This window comes from Heterodontus francisci, unplaced genomic scaffold (assembly GCF_036365525.1).
Source record: "Heterodontus francisci isolate sHetFra1 unplaced genomic scaffold, sHetFra1.hap1 HAP1_SCAFFOLD_650, whole genome shotgun sequence".
In the NCBI taxonomy this organism is placed as follows: Eukaryota; Metazoa; Chordata; class Chondrichthyes; order Heterodontiformes; family Heterodontidae; genus Heterodontus; species Heterodontus francisci.
In genome coordinates, this window is record NW_027140717.1 from 52,190 (window position 1) to 78,909 (window position 26,720).

At 44.9% G+C, this 26,720-nt stretch overlaps 2 protein-coding genes across 2 annotated transcripts in view; both read right to left on the reverse strand.

Annotated features, from left to right (window-relative positions):
- Window positions 1-23,480, reverse strand: part of LOC137360546 (histone H2A-like) — a 38,677-nt gene extending 15,197 nt beyond the window's left edge. Inside the window, exons 1-2 of the mRNA XM_068025950.1 lie at window positions 23,095-23,480; window positions 12,412-12,548 (exon numbers count right to left, since the gene is read on the reverse strand). Of these exons, the coding sequence (XP_067882051.1) occupies window positions 12,412-12,548; window positions 23,095-23,480 (523 nt within the window). The remainder of the gene's footprint in view (window positions 1-12,411; window positions 12,549-23,094) is intronic.
- Window positions 23,481-24,367: 887 nt separating this feature from the next.
- LOC137360548 (late histone H2B.L4-like) lies at window positions 24,368-25,470 on the reverse strand. The gene is made up of 2 exons (XM_068025951.1): window positions 25,381-25,470; window positions 24,368-24,661 (listed from the first exon to the last, which is right to left on the reverse strand). Exons 1-2 carry the CDS (start codon window positions 25,468-25,470, stop codon window positions 24,368-24,370), a joined length of 384 nt encoding a protein of 127 aa, XP_067882052.1.
- Window positions 25,471-26,720: the final 1,250 nt, after the last annotated feature.

The window sequence follows — 26,720 nt, forward strand, 5'->3', positions numbered from 1 at the left end:
TGGACAGAATCAACATTGTGATTCCAGTTGGAGCTCTTCAGCCACGGGGAGCAGGCAGTTGAGAAGGACTCTTGTGATGGCCTTCCCTGTGGCAGACAGCAGGGATACCCCTCTGTAGTTACCACAGTCAGTCTTGTCACCTTCTGTAAAGATGATCACTATTACAGTGTCTCGGAGATCCCCTGTCATGCTCTCCTCCTTCCAAATGAGGGAAATGAGACCATGTATTTGTGTCAAGAGTGCTTCTCTGCCAGATTTTAGAATTTTGATGGGAATTCCATCTATGCCAGCGGCCTTATTGTTTTTTAGCTGTCAGATGGCCTTTTCAACCTCTGTCAGCCTGGGATTGTGCTGACAGCACGGTGGGTAGCATGCTGCAGAATGCGGTCAAGGGCACTCGCATCAAGGACTGAGTCACAATTGAGGAGATCTTCAAAGTGCTCCTTGCAACGATTGCAGACTGCCTATCTGTCCTTGATCAGTGTCACTCCATTCTTTTGCTCTCAGTGGGGTAGGTCCTTGGGTACGTGGGCCGTGAATGGTCTTGACTGTGCTGAAGAATCCACACATGTCGTGGCTGTCAGCTAATTTTTGTAGTTCCAGTGTTCTTTCAGCCCATCAGCTGTTCTTTCGGTCGCATGTGTATATCTACTCGACAGGACGAGTGGGAAACTATTTAACCGATGTTGCCTCCAGTCCAGATGTAAGGCCACTCCAACCTCTGTCATCAAGCTGCAGTATGCTGACGACGCCTGCGTATGCGCACACTCAGAGGCCAAGCGTCAAACCCTGATCAATGCATTCACGGAGGTGTATGAAATAATTGGCCTTAAGCAAAACATCCAGAAGACAAAGGTCCTCTACCAGCCTTCTCCCCGACACTGCCCCTCTACTATCAAAATCCACGGTGAACCACTGGGCAATGTGGATCACTGCTCATACCTTGGGAACCTCCTGTCACCAAGGGCAGATATCGACGATGACACGCAGCATCACGTCTAGCGTGCCAGCGTAGCCTTCAGTCATCTGAGGAAAAGAATGTTTGATGACGAAGAACTCAAATCAGCCACCAAGCTCATGGTTGACATGGCTGCAGTGTTACCTGCCCTCCTGTATGTGTCAGAAACATGGATTCTGTACAGCAGACATCTCAAAGCCCTGGAGAGATATCACCGGTGGTGATTCCGCAAGATCCTGCAAATTCAGTTGCAGGACAGGCGCTGCAATATCAGTGTCCTCTCTCAGGCCAACATCCCCAGTATCCAGACACTGGTCATGGCTAGTCAGTTATGTTGGATGGGCCACAGCATCCCCATGCCTGACGCCAGAGTCCCAAAACAAGCTTTCTACTTTGAACTCCATCAGGGCAAGAAGCTACTAGGAGGGCAGAGGAAACATTACAAGAATTTCCTTCAAGACATCCTGAAAAAAGTGACATCTGCACTGATTCATGGGCATCTCTTGCCTGAGACCACCCAAAATGGAGAAGAAGCATCTGCGAAGGTGCCAGCCAGTTTGAAATTCGTCGACATGCCCAGGAAGCAACCAAATGCAAACAGTGGAAGGAGTATTTGGAAATTGGAGAATCCCATTCACCCACTTCACCAAGCACCATCTGCCCCACCTGTGGCCGAGTGTGTGGTTCAAGAATTGGACTATTCAGTTACCTAAGGAACCACAACCCTGGAGTGGAAGAAAGTCATCCTCATTCCCGAGGGACTTCCGAAGAAGAAGTTTAGTGTGACATCCATTCTGCATCTGTCAGTCTCTGGTTTTGAATATGAGTGTGGGATTCATTCAGTATCTGTCAGTCCCTTGTACTGTGTTTGAGTGCAGTTTTCAGGCTGTATCTATTAGTATCTTGTGTGTGAGTTTTGTATTCATCTGCATCTTTCAACCTCTAACACATTATTTGAGTTTTGCAGTCATTCTGAACTGACCCTTGGTAATGTATGTGTGTTTGAGGTTGATCGTTTACTTGTTAATCTGTTGTACTGTGCATGAGTGTGAGATTCATTCTGTATAACTCTATCTCTGCTCCTGTTGTGTGTGTGTGATTCATTCTGTATGCTCCATCTCTGGTATTGCGTATATGTGTGGTATCAATGTGAATGTGGAAATCATTCTGTAACTCAGTCTGATATTGTTCTGTGAGGGTGGGAATCACATGTATCTTTCAATCCCTGGTGTGAGCATGGGATTCATTCTGTACCTGTCAGTCATACTGTATGTATCTGTGGGATTTCATCTGTACCTTTCAGTCGCTGGTATTTTGTACGAAAGTGGGATTAATTCTAGATCCACTGCCACACACTGGTTGAGTGTGTGTGTGTGCAAGAAGATAAAAAGATATAAAATAGGAGCAGGAGATGGCTATTTGGCCCATCGAGCCTGCTCCGCCATTCAATAAGATCGAGGCTGTTCTGATTGTGGCCTTAACTCCACTTTCCTGCCTGCGCCCATGACCATTGACTGCCTTTTAGATCAAAAATATGTCTATCACAGCCTTGAATAGATTCAATGACCCAGCCTCCACAGTCCTCTGGAGAACAGAATTCCAAAGATGAACAACCCTCTGAGCGAAGAAGTTCCTCCTCATCTCCTTCTTGAATGGGAGGCCACTTATCTTGAAACTGTGGCCCCTAATTCTACATTCCCCCACAAGGAGAAACATCCTCTCAGCATCTCCCTGTCCAGCCCACTGAGAATCTTATAGGTTTCAATAAGATCACCTCTCAATCTCCTAAACTCCAGTGAGTATAGGCCCAACCTGCTCAACTTTTTCTCATAAGGCAATCCAACTTCCCAAGTATCAGCCTAGTGAACCTTCTCTGAACTGATTCCAATGCAACTATAGCCCTCCTTAAGTAAGGAGACCACAACTGTGTGGAGTACTTTAGTTGGGATGTCACTAATGCCCTGTGCAGTTACAGCAAATCTTCCCTAATTTTAAACTCCATTCCCCACGCTAAAAATGCCAACATTCCAGTTGCCTTCCTAATTACTTGCTATAGCTGCATGCTAACTTTTTTGTAATTCATGTATCTGGACACACAGATCCCTTGGTACAGCAGCATTCGGCAGTCTGTCTCTATGTAAGTAATATTCTGTTTTTCTATTCTTCCTGCCAAAGTAGACAATCTCACATTTTCCCATATTATAGTCCATCTGCCACACTTGTGCCCACTGATTTAACCTATCTATATCTCTTTGCAGACACTTTGTGTCCTTCCCACAACTTTCTTTCCTACCTATCGTTGTACCATCCATAAATTTGGATTTACACTCGGTCCCTTCATGCAAGTTATTAATAAAGACTATAAAGATTGAGGCACCAGCACTGATCCCTGTGGCACTCCATTAGTTACAGTTTGCCAATTTGAAAATTCCCCAATTATCCCCACTCTGTTTCTTGTCAGTTAGCCAATACTATATCCATGTGCGTGCAGTTTTTAGATTGTGTCTATCAGTGTCTGTTACTCTGAGTTTTGGACTCTTTCTCAATCTCTCAGTGCGACTATTTGTGTGTTAGGTTGCTTTAGATGACTCAGGCTGAGGTACTGTCAGTGAGTGCAGTAATCAACCTATACCTTTCAGCATCTGGCACTGAGCATGTGTTTCAAAATCACTCTCTAACTGTCAGTGTCTGGTACGCTGTGTGATTGTGGGATTCATTACATAACCTTCCGTCACTGGGACTGGTGCAAGTCTGGATTTATTCTACATAAAAATTCAGCACAGCAACAGGCCACTGATGTGGTAGGTTTTAAGCAGACAGGTAGATACATAAATCCTGTTTGAGGTTTTGCCTAGTATTAAATAGTATCTGTCACTATGAACACAATAGTGAAATATAATTTATCCTACAATCTGATACAGGATTGGTGTGCAAGTGTAACTCAGGCTGTACTCATCAATTTGATCAGTGCCATTCTGTCTAACTCTGAGTGAGAATCTTGGACTTGCATGTGAAATGAGCTCAGTCTGGAATTGTACAGTATCTTCCATCTGACACTATATGAGGTTTTAGGACTGGTACGTAATTTATAGCTCAAACTATACTAATCAAATTTATATTGTATCTTTTAGTTTCACAATCCGGATGAGTTTTAAAGTGGAATCTGAGTTTGTACCTCTGCAATCTGATTATGCACTTGAGATTTCTATCTAATGTATATGTCTGGACACATTATGGGAATTAATACTGATAATAAAGTCAAAACCCGTGCAAATATGAGGCTGGCATTTAACTTGAATCTCGGAGCACTTCATTGAGATTATTTCTGTAACTTTGAAACAGCAACCATGTGTCAGTTCTATGTGTATTTAATTTGTAGCTGAGGTTGCTCTATTGTGGGATTGACACACTGATAATTTGATAGTGGGTGAGAATTTGGACTGGGATTTATGTATCTACCTGTCAGTGGTACTGAGTTGGGGGTGACATGAAAACAACGTGCGTCTCTCCTGCTCCATTTGATTGATGGATTGAAAATGTGTCTCTGGATCTGTTTCTGCTGTCTGAGACTGTGGAACTGATGACCTGTCTGTGTCTCTGCACTCTGTGAGTGATAATGTACGGACTGTGTGTGAGAAGGAGCTGGTGACACTCTTCCATGTAACTTGGTGGAGGAAACATCATATTTATTTTGGTTCATTCAATTATTTTCCTGTTTGAACAAAAGAATGTTTATAATTCAAATACTGGTGAGGTAGAAGATACAGGATTTTAATGAATTTAATCTCTCATAATAATTATAAACGCCCACAAAGGAAGCCCAGCCATACAAATATTATCGTTGTTTGACTGCACTGCAGTAACAGTTTCTTCCCATTCTGTCTCCCTCCCCTTATCCACACACAACTCGAGAATGGCCTCTCTCTTCCCCCACTCACTCCATGTTCCGAGACCAGTTCCTGCTGCACTCCGCCTCAAACAAACAGCCCCCGTCTGCCCCTGAACTTGCCCCGGACTCGATGCTGATCTCTCAGTCCATCTGCGGACACGCTCCCAAAGCGATGTGCTGCTGCAAGGAGGCTGCTGTTTGCTCCCTTCCACTGGGACCGGGATCTCTCCATTCGCGGCTGTTTTAAACCATGTTCTTCCACTCACAGGCAGTGCTGGGGGAGGGGAGCGCGGGCGCAGATTTCTGCAACAATTCCGCAAGCAGAAACACGGAAAAATTCCGGCACAGAATGAGGCCATTCGGCCCATCATGTCCGTGCCAGCGCAAAGAGAGCGATCCAGCCTGATCCCACAGTTTCTTGTTATTGGACAGTGAACTGTGGAAACAGAAACGGACAGTCAGGATGCGGAAATTTACACAAAGAGAATCTATTATAGGCACCAGGTGAGAAGTGTGAAGGACATTTTAAACAGCGTCTGTTTGGTTTCGCTTGAACGGTTAGACCATGGGAGCGGGAACTGGAAATCTGACCTGTGTAAAAGTCCCTGTTCCGTCGGTCAGTCCCATTCCTGGGCCAGTGGATTGTTTCTGGATGTCATTAAATTGTTGGAGAATGGCCAAAGCCCCTGGTATGCAGTAGCTGGGGGCTGCAGGACTGCAGTGGAATCAGACACTGACTCTATTTGTGTTGCTGGGTTTCCTTTGTGATTGTTCACAATGATTATTAATTGAAAAATTGTTTTGTTCACTTTTGTATCTTCTGCCACACCTCTTCCTGAATTATAATAAATACATTTCCTTTCTACAGGCAAATACTTGATGGAAGCAGAATAAATGTCGTGATTCCTCGACACAAGAGGAAGTGCAGCCAGCTCCTCACACACAGTAAGTACAGTATCACTCACAGAGAGCAGAGACATCAGTTCCACAATCACCGTCAGCAGAAGGAGTCAGACCGGCACTGATCCCACGTTCCAGAGACCAACAGTCAATCCAACAGTCACACAGAGCAGGAAAGATTGAACTTGTTTCCATTTCACCCCAACTCAGTCCCACTGACAGGTAGATACATCAATCCCAGTCCAAAATCACACCCACTATCAGATTGCAAGACACTGTGTCACTCTCACAAGAGAGCATCCTGAACTACAAATTCAATGTCAGATGGAACAGACAAACAGTACCTGATTGTAAAATACAGAATTAATCTCAATAATGTACCCAGACTGCAGACTGAGCTACATGTTACACACCACTCCACAAATCTCACAAATAGTCAGAGTGGAAGACACAGTATTAATTCCATTACTGCAAACTGAATGAACCTGACCATTACATACCAGGACATAAAACATATTGTAAGATGAAAGGACACAGACCTGAAATGTTAATTCTGTTTCTCTCTCCACATATGCTGCCTGAACTGTTGAGTATTTTGAGCATTTTTGTTTTTTTAAATTTCATATTTCCAGAATCTGCAGAATTTTGCTTTTATTTTAGAGTTAAAGAAACATTGCATTGTGAGGTGAGAGTGACTGCCCTTGACATCAAGGCAACCTTTGACCATTAATGGCACCAAGGAGCCCCAGCAAAACTAGTGTAAATGGGAATCATGGCAAAACTCTCTGCTGGTTGGACTCATACCTAGCACTAAGGAAGATGGCTGTGGTTGTTCAGGTCAATCATCTCAGTCTCAGGACATTACAGCTGGAATTCCTTAGGCTCGTGTTCTAGGCCCAACCATCTTCAGCTGCTTCATCAATGACCTTCCCTCCATCACAAGGCCGAAAGTGGGGATGTTCACTGATGATTGCGCAATGTTCAGCACCATTCATGACTCTTCAGCTACTGAAGCAGCCCGTGCCCAGATGCAGCAAGACCTGGACAACATCCAGGCTTGGGCTGATAAGTGGCAAGTAACATTCGCGTCAGATAAGTGCCAGGCAATGACCATCTCAAACAAGAGAGAATCTAATCATCTCCTCTTGATGTTCAATGGCATTACCATCACTGAATCCCCCACCATCAACATTGAGGGGGGGGGGGGGGGTTACCATTGACCATAAACTGAACTGGACCAGCCACATAAATGCCGTGGCTACAAGAGCATGTCAGAGGCTAGGAACTCTGTGGTGAGTAACTTACCTCCTGTCTCCCCAAACCTATCCACCATTCACAAGACACAAGTCAGGAGTATGCTGGCATACTCTCCACTTGCCTGAATAAGTGCAGCTCCAACAACACTCAAGTAGCCTGCTTGATTGCCCCCAAACACCACCTTCAACAATCACCCCATTCACCATTGATGCACAGTGGCAGCAGTGCGTACCATCTACAAGGTGCACTGCAGCAACACACAATAGCTCCTTTGACAGTACGTTCCAAACCTGGAACTTCTACTACTGAGGAGGACAAGGGCAGCAGTTGCAAGGGAACACTACCACTTGCAAATTCCCCTCCAAGCCACACAACATCCTGACTTGGAACTATATCGCCGTTCCTTCATTGTCGCTGGGTAAAAATCCTGGAACTCCCTTCCAAACAGCACTGTTGTTGTTCCTACATCTCAAGAACTGCAGCGCCTCAAGAAGGCAGCTCACCACCACTTTGTCAAGGGCAATTTGGATTGGGCAATAAATGCTAGCATCGCCAGTGATGCCTACATTCCACAAACAAATGAAAAAAGCGAGGAAATAGTGAAGGGCTTTTATAGAATACATGGAGACATGCTTCCACTTGTGGTGGCGTCTGAAACAAGAGCCAAAATATAAAATCGTCATTCATAAAACCAATGAGGAATTCATGAAAAATGTATTTACGCAGTGAATGGTTCGAATCTGGAATTTGTTATCACAGGGAGAGGTTGCGGTGAATAGTATCGATGCACTGAAGGGGAGGTGGAACAAATGAACAATTGCATGTGGAGAAAGGAATCGAGGGGTATACATATCGGGCTTCATTTTTAAAACATTTTTGCATGTGAAGCAGGATGGCTGGAAATATATGTAGAGCAGAGAGCAGTTGGGACGATCCCAGTGCAGTGTTTTGTCTGGATGGATCTGCCCAGAACACTTGCGATGCAGGAGCTGGGAGCTTCAGTACTTCAGTGGAGGCAGATAATGACACCGGTTTTCATTTGTGGATGTTCTTAATGATTATTGATTGAGAAATTAAATTGACCTCTTTGATATTATGCACCGCATCTGTTCTTGAGTTATCAGATATATATTTTTCTTCATACAGGCAAATACTTGAAGATATTGTGATGAATGTGATGGTTGCTGCACTCGAGGCACAAGGAACAGTGCAGCCAGCTCCACTCACAAACAGTAGGTACATTGCCACTCAGAGTGCAGAGGTACAGATAGTTCATCAGTTCCCTGGTCTCAGACTGCAGCAATAGTCAGACTCGCATTGATTCCAAGTTCCAGAAACACATTTTCAATCCAACAACCAAACAAAGCAGGAGAGAAAGAAGTTTTTTCCATTTCACCCCGATTGAGTCCCACTGACAGTCAGATACTTCAATCCCAGGTCAAAATCACACCCACTAGCAGATTGAAATGCAACGTGTCAATCTGACAAAGAACAAAGAACAGTACAGCACAGGAACAGGCCATTCAGCCCTCCAAGCCTGCCTGCCTAAACTAAAACCTTCTGCAGTTTCGGGGTCCGTATCCCTCTTTTCTCATCCTATTCATGTATTTGTCAAGATGCCTCTTAAACGTCGCTATCGTACCTGCTTCCACCACTTCACACGGCAGCAAGTTCCAGGCACTCACCACCCTCTGTGTAAAGAACTTGCCTCGCACATCCCCTCTAAACTTTGCCCCTCTCACCTTAAACCTATGTCCCCTAGTAACTGACTCTTCCACCCAGGGAGAAAGATTCTGACTATCCACTCTGTCCATGCCGCTCATAACTTTGTAAATCTCTATCATGTCGCCCCTCCACCTCGATCGTTCCAGTGAAAACAATCCGAGTTCATCCAACCTCTCCTCATAGCTAATGCCCTCCAGACCAGGCAACATCCTGGTAAACCTCTTCTGTACCCTCTCCAAAGCCTCCACGTCCTTCTGGTTGTGTCGCGACCAGAATTGCATGCAATATTCTAAGTGTGGCCGAACTAAAGTTCTGTACAGCTGCAATATGACTTGCCTATTTTTATACTCTATGACCCGACCGATGAAGGAAAGCATGCCATATGCGTTCTTGACTACCTTATCCACCTGCGTTGCCACTTTCAGTGACCTGTGGACCTGTACGCCCAGATCTCTCTGCATGTCTAATATAATGCAGACTGAGCTAGCAATTAAATATCAGATAGAATTGGCACACGTTACTGATTGAATGGCACAGAATCTAACCGAGTGATGTACCCTGAGATTTAAATTAAATATCATACCCAAAGCTCACACCCATTCATTATAAAGGATGTTTAAACATCCCCATAGTGTACCCTGAGATACAAGTTACATACAAGTCCAACATTCATTGCAGTGAATGTTTCAAAGGTGCTGAAAGATATTGTAAGCTGAGACACAAATTAAATACCAGTTCAGACCTCGCCCACACTGTGAAATTGAAAGAGACAGAATCAATTCCATCAGTGTAGATTGATATAAACATTACATACCATTCTAAAAAGTGATGCAATATCAAACTAAAATACAGTATCAATTCCACCAGACCCCCACCATCCTCTGGCTAAAAAATTTTTCCCTCATCTCCCCTGTAATCTTTCTGCCAATCACTTTGAATCTATTTCCCTAGTCACTGATCTCTTTGCTCAGGTAAACAGGCCCTTCACTTCAATTCTATCCAGACTCCACAAATTTTGTACATTCCAGTCAGATCTCCCCTCAGCCTTCTCTGTGCCAAGGAGAATAGCTCCAGCCTATCCAATCTTTCCTCAAAGCTGCCTTTTTCCAGTGCCGGCAACATCCTCGTAAATCTCCTCTGTACCCTCTCTAGTGCAATTAAATCCTTTCTGTAATGAGGTGATCAGAACTGCACACAGTACTCAAGTTGTAGCCTAACTAATGATTTATACAGTTCCAGCATAACCTCCCTGCTCATATATTCTATACCTCGGCTAATAAAGGAAAGGATTCCATATGCCTTCTAACCACCTTATCGACCTGTCCAGCTACCTTCAGGGATCTGTGGACATTTACTCCAAGGTACCTCACTTTCTCTACACCTCTCAGCATTTTCCTCTTAATCATGTATTCCTTTGCCTTGTTTGACCTCCCCAAATGAATCACCTCACACTTCTCTGGATTGAATTCCATTTGTCATTTTTCTGCGCATCTGACCAGACCATGAAGATCTTCCTGCAGCCTACAGCTATCCTCCTTGCTATTTACCACACAGCCAATCTTTGTGTCATCTGCAAACTTCTTGATCATGCCTCCTACATTTACATCCATGTGACTACATCAACTGCACTACCCTCATCTATTTTCCTTGTTAATTCTTCAAAATTTCAATCAAGTTGGGCAGACAAGATCTTCCCTTAACAAATCCATGCTGACTATCCTTGATTAATCTGTGCCTTTCGAAGTGACATTTTATCCTGTCACTCAGAATAGATTCCAATAATTTGCCCACTACTGAGGTTAAACTGACTGTCCTGTAATTATTCGGTCGATCCCTCACTCCCTTTTTAAACAGAGGTACAATGTTCACAGTCTTCCAATCCTCCCGCATCACACCTGTATCCAGTGAGGTCTGGAAAACGATGGTCAAACCTTCCGCTGTTTCCTCTCTTGCTTCTTTCAACAGCGTGGGGTACATTTCATCCATCCCTAGTGATTTATCAACTTACAAATATGCTATTTGTATGTCATGTCACTAATATGTCCTCTCTCCCTCTATTGATCACATCCAATACTTCATACCCTTCTTCCTTAACTCCAATATCTGCATCATCACCCTCTTTTGTGAAGACAGATGCAAAGTATTTATTAAGAACAGTGCCAACATCTTCTGCCCCGACACATTGGTTACCTTCATGATCTTTTATGGGCCTTACTCTTTCCTTAGTTATCCTTTTTCTGTTAATGTATTGATAAAACATCTTTGTGCGAACCTTGATTTTGATTGCCAATATTCTTTCATGCCCTCTCTTAACTTTCCTAATTTCAATGTTGATTTCCCCCCCTCCACATTCTATACACCTCTCGGCTTTCAGTAGTATTGAGTTCTCTGAGTCGGGCATAAGCTTTCCGTTACTGCCTTATAATACTACCTTATAAAATCCATGGGGCTCTAGATTTGGCCTTCCCACCCTTTTTCTTTGGGACCATATTGACTCTGAACCCCTGGAATCTCCCCTTTGAGTGCTTCCCACTGCTCTGACATTGATTTACCTTCAAGTAGTTGTTTCCAGTCCACTTTTGCTAACTCACTCCTCAGCTTAGTAAAGTTGTCCTTGCCCCAACTGAAAACTTTAACTCCTGTTCTATCCTTGTCCTTTACATAATTCTGTTAAAACTGACTGAATTATGATCACTACCACCAAAATGCTCTCCCACTGCCACTCCTTCCACCTGCCTATCTTCATTTTCTAAAACTACATCTAAAACTGCACCCTCTCCTGTTGGACTTGCTACATATTGGCTAAAAAAGTTCTCCTGAATGCACCTCAAGAATTCTGCTCCCTCAATTTCTTTCACACTAAAAGTATCCCAGTTCATGTTGGGGTGGTTAAAATCCCCAACTATTACTGCCCTATTGTTCTTGCACTTCTCAGAGATTTGCCTACAGATCTGCTCTTCTTTCTCCTGTTTGGGGGTCTATAGCACACTCTCAGCAGTGTGATTGCCCCTTTATTGTTCCTCAGCTCAATCTATACGGCCTCATTTGATGAACCTTCCAACATATCATCCGTCTTCAGAGCTGTAATAGTTACTTTGAGCAAAACTGCCACTCTCCCTCCTTGCTTATCCCCCTCCCTATCACATCTGAAAACCCTGTAACCAGGAATGTTGAGCTGCTATTCCTGTCCCTCCTTGAGCATGTTTCAGTAATAGCTGTGATATCATACTGCCACAGGTCTATTTGTGCCCTCAGCGCATCTGCTTTATTTTCTATACTCCTTGCATTGAAATAGATATGCTTGAGCACTGCCAAACTCTTTTTAAATTTTCTAACCTTTGTTTCCTCTTTCTTCCAGACTCATCCATTAATTTTCTGCCTTCCATTTTCATTTCTGATTTTGTCCCATCTGACTCTACCTTCCGGTTCCCATCCCCCTGCTAAATGAGTTTAAGCCCTCGCCAACAGCACCAGCAAAATGTCCCGCAAGGAACTCTGTCCAGGCTCTGTTCAACTGCAATCCGTGCGACCTGTCCCAAGAATCTAAAGCCCTCCCTCCTGCACCATCTTTCCAGACACACGTTCATCTGTCTTATCCTTTTATTCCTGTACTCACTTGCGCGTGGCACTGGGAATAATCCGGAGATTACTACTTTTGATGCCCTGCTTGCTAATTTCTTACCAAGCTTCATAAATTCTGACTGCAGGACAACATCCTTATTTCTACCTATGTTGTTGGTTCCGATGAGGGCCACAAATGCTAGCTGTTCACCCTCCCCCTTCAGGATGCTTCGTAACTGCTCAATGACATCCTTGACCCTGGCACCAGGGAGGCAACACACCATTCCTGGATTCACGTCTGTGGCCACAGAAATAGCTGATTGTTCCCTTCACTATTGAATCATCTATCACTATGGGTTTTCCAATCTTCCCTGTACCCACCTTTGCAGCTGAGTCACCCATGGTGCCATGGACTTGGATCTGGCTGCACTCCCCAGGTGAAGCATCACTGTCCTCCGTATTCAGAACTGAATACCTGTTGGAGAGTGAGATGCGCTCAGTGTGTCCTGCATTACTTGCCTGATTCTTTTTGACTGCCTTGTTGTCACCCATTCCCTCTCTCCCTGCATACTCTTAAGCTGTGGGGTGACCACATCTATGAACCTCAGGTAAAAGAAGAAGGTAGATGGGTTACCGTCAGAGGAAGGAGAGGGAACCAGCAGGTAGTGCATGGATCCCCTGTGGCCGTTTCCCTCAACAACAGGTATACCGTTTTGGATACTGTTGGGGGAGACGACTTACCGGGGGAGGCAATGGGATACAGGTCTCTGGCGCAGAGTCTGTCCCTGTTGCTCAGAAGGGAAGGGGTAAGAGGAGCAGAGCATTAGTCATTGGGGACTCCATAGTTAGGAGAACAGATAGGAGGATTTGTGGGAACGAGAGAGACTCACGGTTGGTGTGTTGCCTCCCAGGTGCCAGGGTAAGTGATGTCTCGGATCGTGTTTTTGGGATCCTCAAGTGGGACGGGGAGCAGCCCCAAGTCGTGTTCCACATAGGCACCAACGACATAGGTAGGAAGAGAGATGGGGATTTAAGGCAGAAATTCAGGGAGCTAGGGTGGAAGCTTAGAGCGAGAACAAACAGAGTTGTTATCTCTGGGTTGTTGCCCGTGCCACGTGCTGGCGAGGTGAGGAATTGGGAGAGAGGGGAGTTGAACACGTGGCTGCAGGGATGGTGTAGGAGGGAGGGTTTTGGTTTCCTGGATAATTGAGGCTCTTTCTGGGGTAGGTGGGACCTCTACAAACAGGATGGTCTTCACCTGAACCAGAGGGGTACCAATGTCCTGGGGGGGAGATTTGCTAGTGCTCTTCGGAGGGGTTTGACTAATTCAGCAGGGGAATGGGAACCTAAATTGTAGTTCTAGTGTGCAGGATGTTGAGAGTAGTGAGGTCAGGGATAAGGTTATAAGGACACAAGAGGGCACTGGCAAGCAAGAGCTTGGTTTAAAATGTGTCTACTTCAACACCAGGAGCATCTGGAATAAGGTGGGTGAGCTTGCAGCATGGGTTGGTACCTGGGATCTCGATGTTGTGGCCATTTCAGAGACATGGGTAGAGCAGGGACAGGAATGGATGTTGCGGGTTCCGTGATTTAGATGTTTCACTAGGAACAGAGAAGATGGTAAAAGAGGGGGGGGCGGGGGGGGGGGGTGTGGCATTATTAATCAAGGAAAGTATTACAGCGGCAGAAAGGACGTTTGAGGACTCGTCTACTGAGGTAGTCTGGGCCGAGGTTAGAAACAGGAGAGGTGAGGTCACCCTGTTGGGAGTTTTTTATAGACCTCCAAATAGTTCCAGAGATGCAGAGGAAAGGATAGCAAAGATGATTCTTGACAGGACCGAGAGTAACAGGGTAGTGGTTATGGGGGACTTTAACTTTCCAAATATTGACTGGAAATACTATAGTTCGAGTACTTTAGATGGGTCTGTTTTTGTCCAGTGTGTGCAGGAGGGTTTTCTGACACAGTATGTAGACAGGCCAACCAGGGGCGATGCCACATTGGATTTGGTACTGGGTAATGAACCCGACCAGGTGTTAGATTTAGAAGTTGGTGAGCACTTTGGTGATAGTGATCACAATTCGGTTAGGTTTACCTTAGCGATGGGCAGGGACAGGTATATACCGCAGGGCAAGAATTATCGCTGGGGGAAAGGAAATTATGATGCGATTAGGCAAGATTTAGGATGTGTAGGATGGGGAAGGAATCTGCAGGGGATGGGCACAATCGAAATGTGAAGCTTATTCAGGGATCAATAATCTCTCGAAGAGCTTTACTGAATGAGATCATATCAATTGAATGATTCTGATAATACTGAGCATGCCATGTTTGTGTTTGAAATATATGATGATGATTAGATTAGATTAGATATACAGCACTGAAACAGGCCCTTCGGCCCACCGAGTCTGTGCCGAACATCAACCACCCATTTATACTAATCCTACACTAATCCCTTATTCCTACCAAACATCCCCACCTGTCCCTATATTTCCCTCCCACCTACCTATACTAGTGACAATTTATAATGGCCAATTTACCTATCAACCTGCAAGTCTTTTGGCTTGTGGGAGGAAACCGGAGCACCCGGAGAAAACCCACGCAGACACAGGGAGAACTTGCAAACTCCACACAGGCAGTACCCAGAATCGAACTCTGGTCGCTGGAGCTGTGAGGCTGCGGTGCTAACCACTGCGCCACTGTGCCGCCCATATGTTGTCATTCACAAATGTGTTCATACAGTTCCAGACTAAATACTCGTCCAAAAAGCTCAAACCACAACTCAGTGATACACACAGTTAAAATGTGCAGTGATCTATATTTTAAAATACTAGTGAGACAAGAAAATGGTGATACATTATGGCATTAAACAAATAGTTCTCAATACCATCCCGTAGATACATATTAAGTACAGATACAGAAGAATTCCACACTCATACAGCACGAGCGTCACATAGATACAGAATGTACACTTGTAGACATAACCAGCAGCTGAGAGGTACAAAATTAATCCTACTGTAATGGACTGTCCAAGAGACAGACACATAAAAAATGAATTGTAACGCATATTTCGTACCAGAGACTGCCAAATGCAAAATGAGCGCTGGATATGCACACGCAGACTGCACCAGAAACTGGCTGATACAGAATGAGACCCATACTCATACGCGGTACAAGAGGCTAACAAGTAAAGAATAAATACAATATACACTTCCAGTACCAGAAAATAATATATGCATAACAAATATCACTCACGTACATTAGCAGAGATTGACAGACAACAGAATGAATCCCACAATCTCATTCAGTACCAGATACTGACAGGTACAGAATGAATCCCAGACACACTGTCCTAGGCACTGAAAGACATAGGAGGAATTGCATATTCACATACAATAGAAAACACTGACAGATACTCTAGGAGTCACATGCTCACAGTCAGTACCAGATACTGTTGAAAAGAGAGTTAATCCCACACTTTCATTCATTGCAAGAGACTGACAGATACATAAAGGATATCCACACTCAGATGGAGTAACAGAGACTGACATGCAGAACCTAAACCACACATATGCATGGTACCAAAGTCTGAAAGGTATTGAGTCAATCCCATAATCAGATACAGTGTCAAAGACTGACAGGTACATTCGAGTTCACTTGCATAGAATACCAGAGCTTTTCACGTACAGAATGAACCTTATTTCTCATTCAGTCTGGATACTGATAGATGCACAATGAATCCGACAATCATACTCGATACCAACTTCAGATAGACACCATATATATTCCCCTCTTATTCACAGTATCATAGACTGACAGGCACAGAGTGAGTCACAAAATCAATTAATTTCAGAGACCAGCAGATAGAGAATTAATCTCACTCTCACAGAAAGAACCAGAGATTGACAGATATACAGTGAGACCATAAAGTGACTCACATACAATGACAGACACATAATTAAAACCACTGGCATATACAGTACCTTAGACTGACGCATTGAGAATGAATCACAGAGTCACAGTCTGACTGTAAGATTGATGCATACACAATGAATCTCACACTCACATTTAGTTCCAGACACAGACAGATAGCGAATGATATCCACATTCAGCCACAGTAGCAGATAGATACAGAAGCTGCCACACATTCACATACAATACTCATGATTGACATACAGAATGAATCACACAATCACATTTAGTTTCATAGACTGACACTGAAATAATCTCACACTCAGACACAGTACCACAGACAGATAGATGTAAAATTAAACTCGCTGTCACATAATGTACCAGAAAGTGTGTCAAAATTAATCTCATACAGTACAAAAGATGGATTGAATTTGTCCCGCACTCAATGTAATAGGTTTTAGCAAGTGAAGCGGGGGTGGGGGGGAGGTGGGGAAGAGAAGAAAAGGGAAGGTGTGTAATAGGGCAGAGGGCAGGAGAGATTAACTGACAAGGAGGTCATGGGGCAAAGGCAAAGGGAGTGTGCTAATGGTGTCGTGAAAGACAAAATATTAGTGCAGAGAGAGTGTTAATGACAGAATAATCAATAGTTCTGTCCAAAAGCACATACTTGAAAAAACAAGTTTAAGGCAGGCACATGGTTAAAAAAAAAGATAAAATAAAATAATAAAAAGGGTTGAGAGCCCTGTCAACCACAGTGAGGGGGAAATCGGAAACGATGTTGATGAAATTTTCCAGTTCGGAGCGGGAGCAGGAAATGACACTGATCCAGTCATCATTGTCCCGGAAAAAGAGCTGGGGGTGGGGTCCTGAGTAGGACTGGAAAAAAGAATGTTTGACATACCCCACAAAAAGACAGGCATAACCATTTACAGAGATAGGGCACAAAGAATCATCATTGAAAGAGGCTTGAGCTTCAGATCCAAAGCTGAAGTGACAGGATCAGAGGAACAGCTGTTTGTTCTGCAGTGTGGACTTCGGTCTGATCTGTAAACAAGCAGTTCCACAACAAAGGGAGAGAACTCAAAAATTAGAGTTCTGCCTTTCAGGAATATTGCCGGGAAGCACTTTTTCACACAAAGGGTAGCGGGAACCTGGAATTCTCTCCGAAAAATCAGATAAACCTGAGGGTCAATTGACAATTTCCAACCTGAGATTGAGAGATGTTTATCCAGTGACGGTCTGAGGGTTTATGAAATTACAGCAGGTAGCTGGAGTTAAGATACAGGTGAGCCAGGATCTAATTGAAAGGTGCAGCAGGCTCGAGGGGCTGAATGGCCGACCCCCATTTCTATGTTCCTATGGCTGCAACAGGGCAGAAACAGCTGCGAACATACGTTGCATTTCACATTTAACAGCAAAAATACCAACAGTCAGGAGCTGAAAAGGGAAAGATGACCCCTCGATGACCTGAGAATAAGTACAGAGTGGCCTCCTTCAGAACTGGTGATTTTATCAGGATAAGATGCCGAACATTAGAAATTAATCCAACGGGAATCGCCATCCTCCGCCTCCAGGAATTGGACAATATAATGCTGGGTGTGGGAGTTTGGTTTGGGCAGGGGGTTGGCTGTGACATCACGAACACTCCCTCTCCACCTCCTCACTCCATCACCCCACCCCTTCCCCTCTCCATGGGCCCCCGGCATCATCCGATCCACAGATACTTTCCAGCAGACATTGCTGGGGAGTGACCGGAGTCCTGGTTCTCTGTCTCCATTTTCCCTGTCCCACCCATGGCCACTGAGGCTCCTCTCCCCCCACCCACCCTGAGAGCAACTAACCCACCTTGTCCATAAATTTAAACTGGAAAAGTGTCTCGGAAAGAGCAGGAGCAGAGGGGAGGCTGTAACCCATCAGAGAGTATTGAGTTCCTGAATCCCCAACTCTTTTTGCCATGTTTCCATTCAATGTGCACACTCTCTCCTTGGTCTGTCCCTGGAGACCTGTCATATCACGATTCTCTCCAGGGAATTTCTAAAGATATTTTCCCCATCCCTCCAGGATTGGCCTGGAGTCCCCAGCACTCCCTCCATTGCAGTACTTTCTGAAATACTACCCGTGCCATGTAATAGTCAAGAGAGACAGTGGGGAACGAGGCAGATCAACAGGATGTCTGGCAGATTCAGTGTGAGACGGTAACACTGCCGGGTAAAGGCCGCTTTCCAACTCCAATCTTAACACAGGAGATTCCCCAAACAGCTGCAATAAGGTGTTTGTAAACTGCTGGAAGCGGATGTGTGTGGAAATGGTGACGTTACTGAGTAGGTTATTTGTTATAGAATGGACTGTGTTTAGGTGGGAATATTACTGAGTGTTAATTGTAGCGGAACCATATTTAAAAGCTCCGGCTTTCTGGAAAGCCTTGACTATGAAGCCCGAGTCTGGAAGGGTTTGTGTGGAGAGCTGGGTTTCGGTTCCACTGTTAATAAAGGGTTTGAAATTGGCGAACCAGAGGAAACTGGAGGTGGAACTGAAAGATGAGGGGCCGTTCTCTCTCTGTCTGTCACTCTGGGTGTCTCCTCCCCTTCCTGCTCTCTGTTCAATCTTCACTCTGTCTCCTCCCCTTCCTGCTCTCTCTCTGCCATTCTCAGGCAGGTCCGGGCGGTCTGTGCAAAGTGGACCTGCAAGAGTCTGCTTCTTATATTGTGTAGTGATCTGAGTGAAGAATCATCATGTCTGGCAGAGGTAAAGGAGGCAAAGGACTGGGCAAAGGCGGAGCAAAGCGGCACCGCAAAGTCCTTCGTGATAATATCCAGGGCATCACCAAACCAGCAATCCGCCGCCTGGCTCGCCGTGGCGGGGTCAAGTGGATCTCGGGTTTGATCTATGAGGAGACTCGCGGGGTGTTGAAGGTTTTCCTGGAGAATGTGATCAGGGATGCGGTCACCTACACTGAGCACGCCAAGTGCAAGACGGTCACTGCCATGGATGTGGTGTACGCTCTGAAACGGCAGGGCCGCACTCTCTACGGATTCGGCGGTTGAACAATTTGACCCTTTCCAGTAAACACAAAACAAAGGCTCTTCTAAGAGCCACCCACCGCCTCACAGAGAGAGCAGTGACCGAGAAATGGGAGCTGGGATAGGCTGTTCAGAACAGTTCAATCAATCTAAAATATTTCAGATTTCCAGCATCCGCAGTACTTTGCTTTTAATTTTTTGTTCAATTAATCTGCTATGTTCGGGATAAAAAAAATTGGAATCCCGAATTTTACATTTCATTTGCAGCAAGGATGTGCAGTGGATTTGATTTTCTAAAAAGGCTGTGTAAACAGTGCCCGAGGCTCTCCAGTTAGTTATTTCCCCAGTCGACACATGCCCAGTGAAAAGCCACATCACTCCTCCAGAATAACTCATTGTTTTCATAGAATTTCAAAATGATTTCGCTGCAATGAGGGAATCCGGGAGTTTTGCAGCAGCTGTTGAATCGGTCACTGGAACCAGACCCACTTGTGATGTTATTTCCCCCGAGACAGTGTTTTCTGCACTGAAACTGACAGGATTTGTGAAACTGATCAGTTTCAGCTCAATCATTCAGGGGTGGAGGAGTTGCATTACTAGTCAAAGAGGATATCACAGCTGTGCTGAAGGAGGGCACTATGGAGGACTCGAGCAGTGAGGCAATATGGACAGAACTCAGAAATAGGAAGGGTGCGGTAACAATGTTGGGGCTGTACTACAGGCCTCCCAACAGCGAGCGTGAGATAGAGGTGCAAATATGTAAACAGATTATGGAAAGATGTAGGAGCAACAGGGTGGTGGTGATAGGAGATTTTAATTTTCCCAACATTGACTGGGATTCGCTTAATGTTAGAGGTCCAGATGGAGCAGAATTTGTAAGGAGCATCCAGGAGGGTTTTCTAGAGCAGTATGTAAATTGTCCAACTGGGGAAGGGGCCATACTGGACCTGGTGTTGGGGAATGAGGCCGGCCAGGTTGTTGAAGTTTCAGTAGGGGAGTACTTTGGGAATAGTGATCACAATTCCGTAAGCTTTAAAATACTCATGGACAAAGACGAGAGTGGTCCAAAAGGAAGAGTGCTAAATTGGGGGAAGGCCAACTATACCAAAATTCGGCAGGAGCTGGGAAATGTAGACTGGGAGCAGCTGTCTGAAGGTAAATCCACATGTGATATGTGGGAGGCTTTTAAAGAGAGGTTGATTAGCGTGCAGGAGAGACATGTTCCTGTGAAAATGAGGGATAGAAATGGCAAGATTAGGGAACCATGGATGACAGGTGAAATTGTGAGACTAGCTAAGAGGAAAAAGGAAGCACACATAAGGTCTAGACGGCTGATGAAAGACGAAGCTTTGAAAGAATATCGGGAATGTAGGACCAATCTGAAACGAGGAATTAAGAGGGCTAAAAGGGGTCATGAAATATCTTTAGCAAACAGGGTTAAGGAAAATGCCAAAGCCTTTTATTCATATATAAGGAGAAAGAGGGTATCTAGAGAAAGGATTGGCCCACTAAAGGACAAAGGAGGAATGTTATGCTTGGACTCAGAGAAAATGGGTGAGATTCTCAACGAGTACTTTGCATCGGTATTCACCGAGGAGAGGGACATGACGGATGTTGAGGTTAGGAACAGATGTTTGATTACTCTAGGTCAAGTCGGCATAAGGAAGGAGGAAGTGTTGGGTATTCTAAAGGGCATTAAGGTGGACAAGTCCCCAGGTCCGGATGGGATCTATCCCAGGTTACTGAGGGAAGCGAGAGAGGAAATAGCTGGGGCCTTAACAGATATCTTTGCAGCATCCTTAAACACGGGTGAGGTCCCGGAGGACTGGAGAATTGCTAATGTTGTCCCCTTGTTTAAGAAGGGTAGCAGGGATAATCCAGGTAATTATAGACCGGTGAGCCTGACGTCAGTGGTAGGGAAGCTGCTGGAGAAGATACTGAGGGATAGGATCTATTCCCATTTGGAAGAAAATTGGCTCATCAGTGATAGGCAACATGGTTTTGTGCAGGGAAGGTCATGTCTTACCTACTTAATAGAATTCTTTGAGGAAGTGACAAAGTTGATTGATGAGGGAAGGGCTGTCGATGTCATATACATGGACTTCAGTAAGGCGTTTGATAAGGTTCCCCATGGCAGGCTGATGGAGAAAGTGAAGGCGCTTGGGGTCCAAGGTGTACTAGCTAGATGGATAAAGAACTGGCTGGGCAACAGGAGACAGAGAGTAGCAGTAGAAGGGAGTTTCTCAAAATGGAGACGTGTGACCAGTGGTGTTCCACAGGGATCCGTGCTGGGACCACTGTTGTTTGTGATATACATTAATGATTTGGAGGAAAGTATAGGTGGACTGATTAGCAAGTTTGCAGACGACACTAAGATTGGTGGAGTAGCAGATAGTGAAGGGGACTGTCAGAGAATACAGCAGAATATAGATAGATTGGAGAGTTGGGCAGAGAAATGGCAGATGGAGTTCAATCAGGGCAAATGCGAGGTGATGCATTTTGGAAGATCCAATTCAAGAGTGAACTATACAGTAAATGGAAAAGTCCTGGGGAAAATTGATGTCCAGAGAGATTTGGGTGTTCAGGTCCACTGTTCCCTGAAGGTGGCAACGCAGGTAAATAGAGTGGTCAAGAAGGCATACGGCATGCTTTCCTTCATCGGACGGGGCATTGAGTACACGAGTTGGCAGGTCATGTTACAGTTGTATAGGACTTTGGTTCGGCCACATTTGGAATACTGCGGACAGTTCTGGTCGACACATTATCAAAAGGATGTGGATGCTTTGGAAAGGGTGCAGAGGAGGTTCACCAGGATGTTGCCTGGTATGGAGGGCGCTAGCTATGAAGAGAGGTTGAGTAGATTAGGATTATTTTCATTAGAAAGACGGAGGTTGAGGGGGGACGTGATTGAGGTGTACAAAATCATGAGAGGTATAGACAGGATGGATAGCAAGAAGCTTTTTCCCAGAGTGGGGGTTTCAATTACTAGAGGACACGAGTTCAAAGTGAAAGGGGAAAAGTTTAGGGGGGATATGCGTGGAAAGTTATTTACGCAGAGGGTGGTGGGCACCTGGAACGCATTGCCAGCGGAGGTGGTAGATGCGGGCACGATGGAGTCTTTTAAGATGTATCTAGACAGATACATGAATGGGCAGGAAGAAAAGAGATACAGAAGCTTAGAAAATAGGCGACATGTTTAGAGAGAGGATCTGGATCGGCGCAGGCTTGGAGGGCCGAAGGGCCTGTTCCTGTGCTGTAAGTATCTTTGTTCTTTGTTCTTTGTTCTTTGTTGACCTGGAATTCCCACAGCTTGAGCACGCGCTATCCAGAGCCCATTTCTGATTGGTCACCCACGTCTCATTCACATGTCTTAACCAATCGCAGAGCCTCCAATTAGAAAATACAGCAAATCACGGCTTAAATTGGCACAAAGTTTGAATTCGAAAAATGCGCCAATTTCAGTGTTGGAAAGAAGCGAATTAATGGTAAATCTTGCGTTAGTTTCAAGCTGTTGGTAAAACCGGGCCAGGACTTTGTGCTGATAAAAGCGGAATAAAAAAGGCTTTTGATGGATTATATATATTACGAAGTTTTAATCTGTAATTTTTTTGTCTACTTATCTGTACATGGCGGTCAGACTCTATTCAGCAATCTGTAACGGGACAAATAACTCACTCAGTGTGGAAGTAATAAATTAGACAGCCTTTGGGGTGACAGTGGGAAATCACTGAAACAGATGCTTAAACATTTGAAATAGTTCTCATTCGGTCCTGTTACTGACATTTTGGAATCAGACAGTAAACGGCCCTTTCACAGAGACTGTGGGTGGCTCTGAAAAGAGCCTTTGGTTTATTAGGTGACATTTTGGCCGCTTTACTTTTTCTGGGAGCTCTGAGCGCTGGTTTCCTTAGGCAGCAGCACAGACTGGATATTAGGCAGCACCCCGCCCTGAGCAATGGTCACTCCCCCCAGCAACTTGTAGAGCTCCTCGTCGTTGCGGACGGCCAACTGCAGGTGTCTGGGGATGATGCGGCTCTTCTTGTTGTCCCGGGCCGCATTACCGGCCAGCTCGAGGATTTCAGCGGTCCGATACTCAAGCACAGCAGCCAGATAGACCGGGGCTCCGGCACCCACACGCTCAGCATAGTTACCCTTTCTCAGGAGCCTGTGAACACGGCCCACCGGGAACTGCAGCCCAGCCCGGGAGGAGCGAGACTTGCCCTTGGCCCGAGCTTTCCCGCTGGTCTTTCCTCTTCCAGACATTTCCACAATCTCACAAATAATGGATAATTTCCGCCGCATTTACTTTACTTATAGACTGAAAACTCTCCCCATTGGCCGGTACTTAACTCACCTCATTTGCCTATATTCTTCACCAATCAGGTCACTGACAACAAAAGTGGGCGGGATTTACCCGCCACAACATCAGAAGCAGAAAATTTGTCAATTTCAAAAAGACCGCCAATTTCATTGTCAGAAAGGAGCGGATTAAAATAAATGTCATCCTTAGTCATATATTTAAAATCCCTTGTCCTTATTTTGTTTTATTCAACTTTTTCCGTCACGAATTACAGACGCGGGTTTAAAATGTTATTTAAATTGTGGATCTTTCTCCAATTGCTTTCAAACTGTCCCGGGAGGTACTAAATCCCTGTTCACAGCATTTCCCTGAAGGCAAACATTCAGTTTATCTTCAATCAGAGCCCAGGGTCCTTCTCTGAAAAGAGGGAGCCGGATCGAGTCCTCAAACTGCCCTTAGTCTGCTGTGTAATAATCCCATTCCGCGCTGTTACAGTGCGGAGAGTTGCTGTTAATAAAATGATGAATCAGTTCACATTTCAGGAATAGAGTGAAGGGACTGAGGTCTGACTCTTACCGCTGAAAGCAGCTGTTAATGATGTCATTCAGGGGCTGTTCAAAACCAGAATAACAGCTTTCAGCAAAAAAGGAAAGGCGGATGAGCGGATTATGGGTTCGAGGTCGGTTTATGGGACAGCAGACAAAAACACAGGAGTGGGACATTTATTATGTCACACATTGTCTTAAAATGATTTCATTGAGATGTTCGGATGCAGCTTTTTCAGAGAGATTGTGGGTGGCTCTTAAAAGAGCCGTTGTGTTTGGGATGCTTTTCAGTCCATTGTGCAGTTTTACTTGGAGTTGGTGTACTTGGTCACCGCCTTTGTCTCTTCCGACACGGCGTGCTTGGCCAGTTCCCCGGGCAGCAGCAGGCGCACGGTGGTCTGCATCTCCCGGGAGCTGATGGTGCTGCGCTTGTTGTACTGGGCCAGGCGGGAAGCCTCACGCTCGATGCGCTCGAAAATATCGTTCACAAACGAGTTCATGATGCTCATGGCCTTGGAGGAGATGCCGGTGTCGGGGTGAACCTGCTTCATCACTTTGTAGATGTAGATGGAGTAACTCTCCTTCCTCGACTTTCTCCGCCTCTTGCCGCCCTTTGCTGACGCTTTATTTAAGGTTTTCTTGGCGCCCTTCTCAGGAGCTGCTTTCTTCTTCTCCTCAACCATCTTCAATTTCAATTTCAGACACAGAAATAAACCAAACCCCTTTCCGAGTGCGGATCAAATAGACAATCCCACAGCTCTATGCTAATGAGGGATGGGGGAAAGTAAAGATTGTGATTGGGTGATTTGGAATGATGTCCCAACGATTTAATATTGTAATTCGACATTTGGTCTCTTTCGCCATCCAATCAGACTAAATATTTGCAACCAATCACAAATCCCCTTACTGCAATCAGGAAGTTTATTTCACAAAGACTCTCTCCAGTCCCAGTTTCTGTTGAAAGAGCTGTTCCCTGTGGAGAGCTTCCTGGAAATGTCCTGGCTATTGTTAGGAGGACACTTATTGACTGATTCTGTGTCGTTGTGTCTCTGCTATTGCATGTGAGTGTGCAATTAATTTCCTTTTTAGTCTCGGCTGCTGTGTTTGAGTGTTTTATGTAATTTGGTAACTCAGTCTCTGGTGCTCTATGGATTAATTCTGTCTCTGTCAGGTACTGTGTTTGAGTGTGAGGAGATGAGGTGGAGTGTTGCAGCAAGGAAGATGGAAAAGAGCATTGGTGCGATGACAGCCTTACTTGACCCCAGTTTGCACTCGGATTGGGTCAGTGATAGATCCGTTGGCAAGGATTACAGCTTACATGTCGTAGTGCAGTGTGTTTGAGGAGGACATTCCATAATCCCTCTCGGTTGGTAGAGTCGAGGGCCTTTGTCAGGTCAGAGAAGGCCATGTATAAAGGTTGCTGCTGCTCCCTACATTTTCTTGAAGTTGTCTTGCTGTGAAGATTATGTTCACTGTGCCTGTTGATGGACAAAATCCACATTGTGATTCCAGTAGGAGATCTTCAGCAACGGGGAGGAGGCAATTGAGAAGGACTCTTGTGATGACCTTCCCTGTGGTGGACAGCAGGGATACCCCTCTATCGTTAACACAGTCAGTCTTGTCAACTTTTTGAAAAGATGATGACAATTACCGCATCGCGGAGATCCCCTGTCATGAACTCCTCCTTCCAGATGAGGGAAATGAAACATGTATTTGTGTCAAGAGTGCTTCTCTGCCATATTTTAGAATTTTTATGTGAATTCTATCTATTCTGGCAGTCTTATTGTTTTTTGGCTGTCCATCTCTAACGTCATGTGTGAATGTGGGATTCATTCTGCACCTGTCACTCACTGGTACTTTGTGTAAGTGTGAGATACATTCTGTATCTGTCAGTCTTCGGTATTGTATGTGAGTGTGGAATACATTCTGTCAGTGGCACTGTGTGTGAGTATTTGATTCATTCTGTCAGTCTCTGGAATGTTATGTGATTTGGGACTTAGTCTGAATCTGTCAGTGGTTCTGTATATGTGGAATTCAAGCTATATCTGTCAGTATCTCAGTGTGTGTGTGAGTTCATTCTTTATCTGTCAGTCTCTGGTAATTTATGTGAGTTTGGCAGTCACTGAATCTGCCAGGTACTGTAGGAGTATTTGAGAATGATTCTGTATGTGTCAGTCTTTGCTACTACATAGGAGTGTGGGATTAATTCTGTATCTGTCAGCCTTTGGTAGTGTGTGTGATTGTGGGATGAATTAATTCGCAGTCATTGGTGCCCAGTATGAATGTGGAAATCATTCTGTAAATCAGTCTGATATTGTTATGTGAGGGTAGGAATCACGTGTATCTTTCGATCCCGGGTGCAGACTGTGAGCATGGGATTCATTCTGTACCTGTCGGTGGTACTGTATCTATCTGTGGGATTAATTCTGTACCTTTCAGTCACTGGTATTGTGTATGAAAGTGGGATTAATTCTAGATCCGCCACACATTGGTTGTGTGTGTGTGTGTGTAAGAACATAAGAAGATCCGAAATAGGACAGGAGTAGACCATTTGGCCCATCAAGCCTGCTCTGCCACTCAATAAGATCATGGCTGTTCTGATTGCGGCCTTAACTTCACTTTCCTGCCTGCCCCCATAACCATTGACTCTGTTGTAGA